The sequence below is a fragment of the Lucilia sericata genome, unplaced genomic scaffold (assembly GCF_015586225.1).
Source record: "Lucilia sericata isolate MDLA Ls3-8-SP2 unplaced genomic scaffold, ASM1558622v1 Contig000694F_arrow, whole genome shotgun sequence".
Lineage (NCBI taxonomy): Eukaryota > Metazoa > Arthropoda > Insecta > Diptera > Calliphoridae > Lucilia > Lucilia sericata.
In genome coordinates, this window is record NW_023994697.1 from 221,740 (window position 1) to 230,893 (window position 9,154).

At 29.8% G+C, this 9,154-nt stretch overlaps 2 protein-coding genes across 3 annotated transcripts; both read left to right on the forward strand.

Moving 5' to 3' along the window:
- Positions 1 to 3,639: 3,639 nt before the first annotated feature.
- On the forward strand, positions 3,640 to 5,665 carry LOC119607434 (single-strand selective monofunctional uracil DNA glycosylase-like). Of its 2 annotated transcripts, XR_005231730.1 has the most exons (5): positions 3,640 to 3,794; positions 3,853 to 4,095; positions 4,192 to 4,636; positions 4,696 to 5,184; positions 5,298 to 5,665. XR_005231730.1 is itself a non-coding variant. In XM_037961324.1 (4 exons), exons 2-4 carry the CDS (start codon positions 3,859 to 3,861, stop codon positions 4,983 to 4,985), a joined length of 972 nt encoding a protein of 323 aa, XP_037817252.1. In that variant the 5' UTR covers positions 3,640 to 3,794; positions 3,853 to 3,858; the 3' UTR covers positions 4,986 to 5,665. The 2 variants fall into 2 exon arrangements, 1 of the variants encoding a protein (XP_037817252.1); XM_037961324.1 differs by having other exon boundaries at positions 4,696 to 5,665.
- A 1,703-nt stretch (positions 5,666 to 7,368) lies between these two features.
- LOC119607429 (antigen 5 like allergen Cul n 1-like) lies at positions 7,369 to 8,411 on the forward strand. Its single transcript, XM_037961319.1, has 4 exons — positions 7,369 to 7,515; positions 7,568 to 7,717; positions 7,772 to 8,007; positions 8,077 to 8,411. The coding sequence occupies exons 1-4, from the start codon at positions 7,381 to 7,383 to the stop codon at positions 8,330 to 8,332; spliced, it is 777 nt and encodes a 258-aa protein (XP_037817247.1). The 5' UTR covers positions 7,369 to 7,380; the 3' UTR covers positions 8,333 to 8,411.
- Positions 8,412 to 9,154: the final 743 nt, after the last annotated feature.

A 9,154-nucleotide genomic window follows, 5' to 3' on the forward strand; every position in this document is an offset into this window, starting at 1 on the left:
CCTCCTGTCCAAATTTAGCTTCAACCGTTTAGACTGTGCGATGATGCCTTAAATTATACTGTAAAAACATTGTAATGTTCGACTTGAATTCAAGTTTCCTTTTCACTGGAGAATGCTGTTGAATTAAAGCGTAATGAAAGTGTATTTCAACACTTGAAATTTGAATATTTGACTTGAATTAAACTTGTTTTAAACTTTAATTCCAGCAAGAATGCTTATTGGGTATTGTGTGACAATTAAAAGGTATCTAAAGTCGACATAAAGCCCACAATGGTTAGTACCAATACACATGTTCGATATCCTAGCCTTTTACGGTATGACATACCAGCTATGTAAAAAGGTGCAGTTCCGTTGACGTCAACTAAGCTGGTTTGAAGTAAAAGCAACGACTCGAATTAGGCGCGAAAACACGAAAATGTCTGAGGCGAAGCAATATGCATTGAACGTTTTACACACCGTTCAAATTACAATGAGCGGCTTAGTATTAGATAAAAGAAAACTAGCTTAAATGAAAACAAATTAATTTTATATTGTAAAATTACATAAATTTAGCTAAAGTGTTCTGTAAGTTATACAAAATATGGCAAAATTTTTAAGCCGTATTAAGCTGAAACATTTTTGGCGGCGGTGGTTTTGACATTTTGTTCGGCGGCTAGGCTTAGTCATTTTTCGACCGTTTTCCACTCATCTACTCATTTACAGAGTTGTATATTTTGTGGGTTGCCAATGTTAGAAGTTGAAATATTAAGTTGCCATATAACTAATATTAATAATAATTGGGAAAATATTGTAAGAGGGTTAATTAACGATTTTAACAGCCCAAATAAGTATTTATTTACAAATATTTAACATAAATTTTGTTATTTAGTTTAATGACAACCTACAGCCGTAGTCATCCAGATTTTATTCGTTTATTTTTGGTTTATTAATTACATTTTCCATACAAAATTCCAATAACATTATTAAGCATTTATGTTTACGAGCGTTTATAAGAATAAATAACTCATGCCAACAAAGCTGAAACCTAGGGACTAAATTATACTTATCTAAAGGATTGAGCTGCGCTGATTCTGAATCTAAAAAAGTATCCATCTCATCAGGTTTTCGAGATATTGTGTCATATAGTTTGAAAAACCCTGCTTTTGGCTATATTTTAGACGTTATAACAGCTAACAGACAAAAGTATGTTGTGTAGTCTGAAACTTAAATCTGCCGATTTTAAAATAAAGATTTAACATCTATTATATCTTCTTATTTCTTCTAGATATCTTAACTTAAATTTTGAAACAACTATAAATTCCAAAAAAAAAAATATATATATATATGTATATATTGCCTTTATTTTTTTTACAGCTAAAATTTCAACGGACAATAACTCAGCGAATACAAAATATTTTTAAACAATTCTAAAAGTATTGTTGTGCTAAAAGTTATGCGAAAATTTGTCATATAAAAACAAAGGCAAAATAAAGTAAAAAAATCCAGATTTCCTTAATGTATGGTTGTTTCAAGTTTAAGGTTAAGCTTGAATGATATAAGAAGAAGATATAACAGACATTAATTATTTATTTTAAAGACGCCAGATGGGGCTTTCAGGTGATTATTTAAATAGAGGTTTCTTCCCGCTGTTACTCAACTTCTCAAATATGACTAAAAATAGGGTTTTCAAAGTTTACGACACGATATCTCGAAAAATTTATGTGATGATCCAGATTAGGATTCAGCGCTACTCAATCCTTTAGAAAAGTATGCTTTGGTCTTTGAGTTTTTTTTTTTCAAATTTTGTTGGCCTTTATTATGGCCGATTTTTACGAAATGTAGTATATATTTGTTATAACTAAGTTTTTTTTAATAGAATTTTAAATTTTAATCAATATTAGTACGATATCCATGACGACTTAGAAAAAGGCCCTCAATGGCGTCTTGGGTCAATTATGGACGGAACTCTATCGAGTTTAATAGAGTAATTAATTACATATGATAAATCATCTAGAACAGATTTTTCAAAAAATTAAAGTAATTTATTAACGACTAAGTGATTTTCTCAAGGAAGATTTGTATATGTAGACTAGAGTCAAAACACCTATATTAATAAAATTTGGTGGGGGCATTGAGGTTTATACATATATAGCTAAGTCATGCCCTTTTTTTATTAAAGAAATTTTTCGGGGCATCATTTCTTGTTAGGTCATTGGTTAATTTTTTTCGCTAGACATTTTTGGTTATCGATGTAAAATTGTTTTAAAATTATATGTCGAAGTAATTTAACTTTTTATTCTGATATACAGGGGTTAAAAAACTACAATTGAACATTTTCGATATAAAAATCGTATATTTTTTCACGATTTCGACTTAAAGAAGTACTTACCACTAATGGTTACTAATAAGGAGTTAAATAGGTAGATTTGTTTTTGAAAAAAAGCCGACGAGGACATTTGGTCTTTATACAGGAATTTATAGGTAAAAATAGTGGGAATTCGAACTGTTTCAAAGTGCACAAGTCTGGTAACTCTTAAAATTTTAAAGAAATGCTTCATTCACAATAGTTGTTAAGTGACACAGGGTGTAGATATGCATATAAATATAATCCAACCGTTATATTTTTCTAATTTAAAATTAAACGGCCCTAACTAACCAAAAATTCAAAATCGATTATTATTATTATTGATTCTAATGTATTTTGGGTGTGAAGGTTATAAAAATCTTAAGGGTTTTTTATTTATATTGTGTATAGCTCTAGAATATTATAAAAATTACAACAGATTTTGGTTACCTCCAGCAAATTCGGGTAAATAGTTTGGTACTTTTTGAAAACATAATTGTTCTTGAGTAAATCAATGCATCGTGTGATTTTTATTTGTGATCAACACATTTAAACATGGAAGTATTTTGTAAACTTAATCCTCTAATAAGTCTGTTACTGGACGAAAAGGGAAAATCGTTTTTTTTTTTTAATTTTAATAGAAACAATAATTTTTAACCTAAAATGGGAACTTTTTGGTACTTTTTCGTTCATCAAATAGTACTTTCTGAATTTTCTTTAATATTGAACCTTAGAAACATAAAATTTAACAAGAATGAGAATCAGAATCTATAATAGGTGATTCGTTCGTTCCTCAAATGGTACTTTTTGAAAGTTCTGTAAAATGAAGCCAAAAGGCTTATTAAATTCGATTCTGTTAGAGGGAAATTTTTGGTGCTTTATCGTCCCTCAAATGGTAGTTTTTTGAATTTTCTATAATATTGAACCTAGAAATACAAATTTTAACATGCACGGTCCTGACTGACTACTTCTTCAAATCCTACTTTTTCAAAAACACATGAAACGCGGTACTTATTAAATGAGAATTTATAAAAAAGATATTCAAAAAACAATTCTCTAGAAGGGTCTAATAGTCTACTTTCTAATCGAGTATTACTTTATGAATTTACTACCAATATATAACACCACATTTATCTTTGTATTGTTGTTAGAAAGCTTCTGAATTTAGAGAGAAATTTTCCAATGTATTAATGACAGTGAGTAGTAATTCATTTTATCCATCAAACTTATGCAAGTGCAATTTATTGAGTGTAAGTAAGTAGTTACAAGCTTTTTAATTTACAAGCTTAATAATTTTATAAAAAAAAGTAAACTGCACAATAAAATAATGTAGATATCAGCAAACACTGATGTAGATCCAGAAATATGGATCAACAATTTTACAATTTAGAGACGCAATTAAATGAAAAACTAAGAAATTTCTCATATTTACAATACAGTTGATAATGGCGCCGATTTACATGAAACTTATGTGAGTGCAATTTATTGTGTGTTTTAGTTACAAGCTTTTTAAACTTAATTTAAAACAGTCTAGAATGTCAGCAAACACTGATGCAGATTCAGAATTATGGAGACAATTTTACAATTTAGAGACGCAACTAAATGAAAAACTAAGAAATTTCACAACACATCCAGAAATATCTTATATTTATAATCCGGTTGAATATGCCGCCGATTTACATCAAGCATATTTAAAAAAATACCTTAAGGGAGGTAAAAAAGTATTATTTATTGGTTTGAATCCAGGAGCTAATGGTATGGGGCAAACAGGTGTAAGTAGTTAGAAGAAGTTCAACAACGATTTGTCTAGTGTTTTTATATATTACTTATTGAACTGCTGCTAAAGTAAAAATTTGAATTTCTTTCAGATACCCTTCGGCAATATTACTACCGTTAAAGATATAATGGGACTTAATGGTACCGTTAACCAACCGCCCAACGTTCATCCGAAAAGACCTGTTAAAGGCTTAGCAGCTACAATAGAAGAACCAAGTGGTAAACGTCTATGGACTAAATTTCAAGAATTATCAGACGGATCTCTTGATATATTCTTTGAACAATGTTTTGTTTATAACTTTTGTCCGCTTCTCTTTTACAATAGCAAGGGTGATTATATTTCTCCCCAGAATTTGAAAGCACCTTATAAGCGACAAATTGGCAATGCTTGTTTACATACTATCGAACAAATATTAGAATTAATACAACCGGAAGTTATTGTAGCCATTGGACGTTATGCATATGATAATCTTAAAGCAGTAAAATATTGCATTGAAAAACGTCTATTATATCTACGTCATCCCAGTCCAAGAGCATGTACTAAAAATTGGTCAAAGATTGCAGATGCATTTTTTAAAAACGAAAATTTACTTAAGTATTTCAGAAAAACCAACAAAATAAACACAAACTGATGAAATCAGCAACCATAGAGTACATAGAAGGGAAACTCTGCTGTCAAGCACCTAAGTCTGTTGTCAAAAGCCTTAGTCGTCTGAATTTAGTAATAGGTAGTATTAGTGTATTCCCCATAGTTGGCATAACTCAACAAACACAAAATCTAATGTTTGAAAAAGTTATTAGATCTTATTTAATATTAAACATTTACGGTTCTTTAAAAGGAGAAATGGATGTAATGTTTGCATTAGATTTCCAGTTTAAAAATTAAAAAAAACATATGATTTACAATCTTTCTCGACCTTACGTGAAACCTCTGTGTTTGCTGGGTGCCTTATCCAGAAATTCAGACTTCACCTTTCATCAGTCTTTTAACCAACATTATCTTCCCACGATTTTGGATTTAAACAAAAGTCACCGAAGAGACCTCTCCAATAACCGGGACATGGCAAAAATTACAATCCAGACGAGTAAGAGAACGTACATTAATGTTTTAATTTTGATATGTTTTTATTTAAAATTAAAAATATTTTATTTATTATTTACATTCATTTTGACAAATGACTGTGGGTAACTCTAACAGGTGGTATGTTGAATTCACAGTACAGTGAAGAGCCTATGTTTTCAAAAAAATAATGACAACTTTCTCCTCTATGCGTTTCTCTATGTCAGAAACAATTATTTTAATTGATTACGATTTTACTAAAAGTATTTGAGAAATAAATCACAATTTTAAACAACTAGTTGATTGTAAGTTTTTGTTTGCAATTTGAAATGGATAAATAATATATATTTGTTGCGAATGGATAATTCTACTCCGGCGGAGTAATTTTCAATATTTGGCCATAATGTTGCAGCCGCCGGACGGATAAATACCTCATATGGGTTTTGTTATATAAAGCGTTCCGGAATAGACTTTTTTAGTTAATCTCTTTATCTACATAGTGTATATATAAAACAATATTGTGTAATATTTTAACATTTAATGGAAAAATTTTTTTCTTAAATAACATATTTGTATATATACCAATTATGCCATTATTTAAATAAAATGATATTTGTTTACGTTTTTTTTTTTAGATTTTTTACATAAATAATTCAAAATATTAACGAAGTTTTTCTCCGTTTAACGGAAATTTTTATATATAAAAATGTTAACAATAACAAACTTTGACAGCTACGTAAACCAGGCGACTTAAGAAAAAAAAATTATCAGCTGATTGAATAACACCACCTTATATGAATTCGCCTTGAGTTGGTCTTAATGCAGAAATTTTTAGGTCGAAATAGTGGGAATTCGAACTTTTTCAAAGTGCATAAGTATGGTAACTCTAGAAAATTGTATAGAAATGTGTCATTCACAATAGTCGTAAACTGACACAGGGTGTAGATATACATATGTATAATTAAAATCCAGTCGTTATATTTTTTTTATACCCTTCACCTTCGTGAGAAGGGCATATATAAGTTTGTTATTCTGTTCATTATTTAAAAAAAAAATATTAATTTTGTGACCTAATAAGGTACAAATACAATATGTAACTCCCTATAGGTATCGAAGTTGGTTTAGCTATGTCCGTCTGTCATGTAACATGTGCTTGTCCTACTAGGAAGTCAATCGTCACCCCACAGATTACGAAGAGACAGCAAAAAGCTTAAGTTTGTTTTTTTTTATGTGTCCACTCTATCGCTTACAAAGGGTACAATAAAGTGACGATTATCTTCACCAAAGAGTACAGCCGTGACCAGTTGGTTAGACGTTACTGGAAATCTTTTTCGGATGCATTGACTCTTTGTCGAACTGTAGCATGTAAGTCCCGTAGTAAATGAGAACCTATAAAATGAGCCTTTTTGGTACTTTTTCGTTCTTCAAAAGGTACTTTTTCAATTTGCTAGGGGACTTTTTGGTACTTATTCGTTCTTTAAAAGGTACTTTTTGAACTATTGAGTCTAGAAATATGAAATTAAGCATATAGAGCCCGCATTAAGGTAGAACCTATAAAATGGGACTTTTAGGTACTTTTTCGTTATTCAAAAGGTACTTTTTGAATTTTCTATAATATTGTACCTGGAAACATAAAATTAAGCATGTAGAGCCCGGAGAACTTATAAAATGGGACTTTTTGATACTTTTTCGTTCTTCAAAAGGTACTTTTTGAATTTGCTAGGGGACTTTTTGGTACTTTTCGTTCTTCAAAAGGTACTTTTTGAATTTTCTATAATATCGAACCTAGAAACATGAAATTAAGCATGTAGAGCCCGGAGTAAGTGAGAACATATAGAAGGGGACATTTTGGTACTTTTTCGTTCTTCAAAAGGTACTTTTAATAATATTGAATGTAGAAACATAAAATCAAACATTCAAATCTATAAAGGGGGACTTTTTGTAATAAAATACGTTTTTTTAAACACACTATGGTGAAGGGTATATAAGATTCGGCATAGCCGAATATAGAAGTCTTATTTGTTTTAAACTTATGCGCTGTTTTAAACGGCTTATTATCTTAAATTTACACTTTTTATTTAAATTTCATGATTTAAAAAGTAAACGTGAATGTTTCATTTTAAAGATAAAAACTAATTTAAATATAAAATAATTTAATAAACCAAACAGTATTTAAGTAAGAATTTAAAGCAGAAATTGTTATTTATTATTAGGCAGAAAAATGTTTTTAAAAACTAAATTATTACTAGTAGTTTTACTAAGTTTAAACGAAATAATTTTTGGTAAAAAAATCGACTATTGTGACCAGCAGATGTGTCCACATCAAGGCATTCATGTGGCCTGCAATAAAACAAAAGTATATTGTAAATTTTAAAAAATTCAATTTTATTTCTTTTATATTATTTAAGAGTTTTAGTAAAGATTGCGAGGGCGAACTGAAAGTGGAAAATATGAAACCTTACATTAATATGATTTTGGATGAACACAATAGTTATAGAAATCTAGTGGCCTCGGGTAAGGTTAAATGTTTTTATCCAGCTGTAAGAATGCCTTTATTGGTGAGTTTTTTTAAAATAATTTTAAACAAAATCAATTATTATTATTTTAATCAGAAATGGGACTCCGATTTAGCGGAAACTGCTGAATACAATGTACGCTCTTGTGTGTTTGCTCACGATCAGTGCCGCAGCACTAAAAAATTTCCAATGGCTGGACAAAATATTTATATGGCCAAAACTAGTCGCATCAATGTTACAGTAGAGGGTTTTATCAAAGAAGCCATATTTTTATGGTTTGAGGAACAATTTGATGCGGATCATGAAGTTCTAATGTCCTATCATAAAACTACGTAAGATCTATTTTTACCAAAATACAAAAAAAATATATATATTTTTCTTTATTTCCCCAAATTATTTAGACCCCAAACGGGCCATTTTACACTGCTGGTAAATGATCGTCATAATCGGGTGGGTTGTGCTTTTCTAAATAATCTCTTGAAACCAGACAAACGCTTTGTCATCTTTACCTGCAATTACTCATCGACAAATATACGAGGGGTGCCGAGTTATAAACCAGGGAGAGCGGCCTCTAAGTGTAAAAAACGCAATGCCAAATATAAATCATTATGTGAAGATGAAATAGATCCCAATGATTTAACTTGGTATAATGATTAGATTCAGCCAATAAAAAATACTAAACATTTTATTAACATAAAAAACGTAAGAGTAAATTCAAAGAGTTTTCAAAACATAAACACTAACATTCTCTTTTAGCCCCAAAAAGTGTTAAGAGTTTTAGTTTAAGTTTTCAAAAATATTAAACCTGCATAGTTCATTCGTTCATAGATCGTGTTCGTAATACTATCTTACCAAATGCATTTCGCATATAATCGGTTTCTATTTCTAAAAGTCTGTAACACCAACAGCAGCAACTACAATAGCAATATGCAACGATCGTTTTGATCGTTTCTTTAAAACGAAAATTAAAACATAGAAATATATGAAAAAATATGAAAGAAAAGATAAACAAGAAACCAGACGACCTCGACGTTAAGTTGTTGTAAAAAAAGGTTGTAAAGTTAATTAAATATTTTGTGATGTTAGGGCAACAGTGAGTAATCGGTTTTATTTGTAGATAACTTTTAAGCACTATGTCACGATCAATATAGAAATTTTACCTTAAATTTGTTTAAAGAAACTTAATGGTGCAAAATTACATAGTTTTATTATACCAATTTTATTATTTAGATTATTTGGGAGCTGTCACGTCCATTATTACTAGTTCACTAACTTTTTTCCAAAATGTGTATTTGGATGTCAAAAAAGGCCTTTCAGACATATAGGAGACACTCTTAAAAAATTAAGGAAATTGGTCCATATAAGGATCAAACGTCATATGAAATTGGACTTGGGAAATACTGACAACAAAAGTTATTAATTTTGACCTTTGTGGAAAATCGAGAACTAGTTGTAGTTCAGTTCTAGTTCAGTTATAGT

Coding starts and splice junctions, on each gene's coding strand:
- LOC119607434 (XM_037961324.1), top strand. CDS start 3,859: ATGTCAGCAAACACTGATGCAGATTCAGAATTATGGAGACAATTTTAC. Junction 4,096..4,191: donor ATGGTATGGGGCAAACAGGT/GTAAGTAGTTAG, acceptor AATTTCTTTCAG/ATACCCTTCGGCAATATTAC. Junction 4,637..4,695: donor TCATCCCAGTCCAAGAGCAT/GTACTAAAAATT, acceptor AATTTACTTAAG/TATTTCAGAAAAACCAACAA.
- LOC119607429 (XM_037961319.1), top strand. CDS start 7,381: ATGTTTTTAAAAACTAAATTATTACTAGTAGTTTTACTAAGTTTAAAC. Junction 7,516..7,567: donor TGGCCTGCAATAAAACAAAA/GTATATTGTAAA, acceptor ATATTATTTAAG/AGTTTTAGTAAAGATTGCGA. Junction 8,008..8,076: donor ATGTCCTATCATAAAACTAC/GTAAGATCTATT, acceptor CAAATTATTTAG/ACCCCAAACGGGCCATTTTA.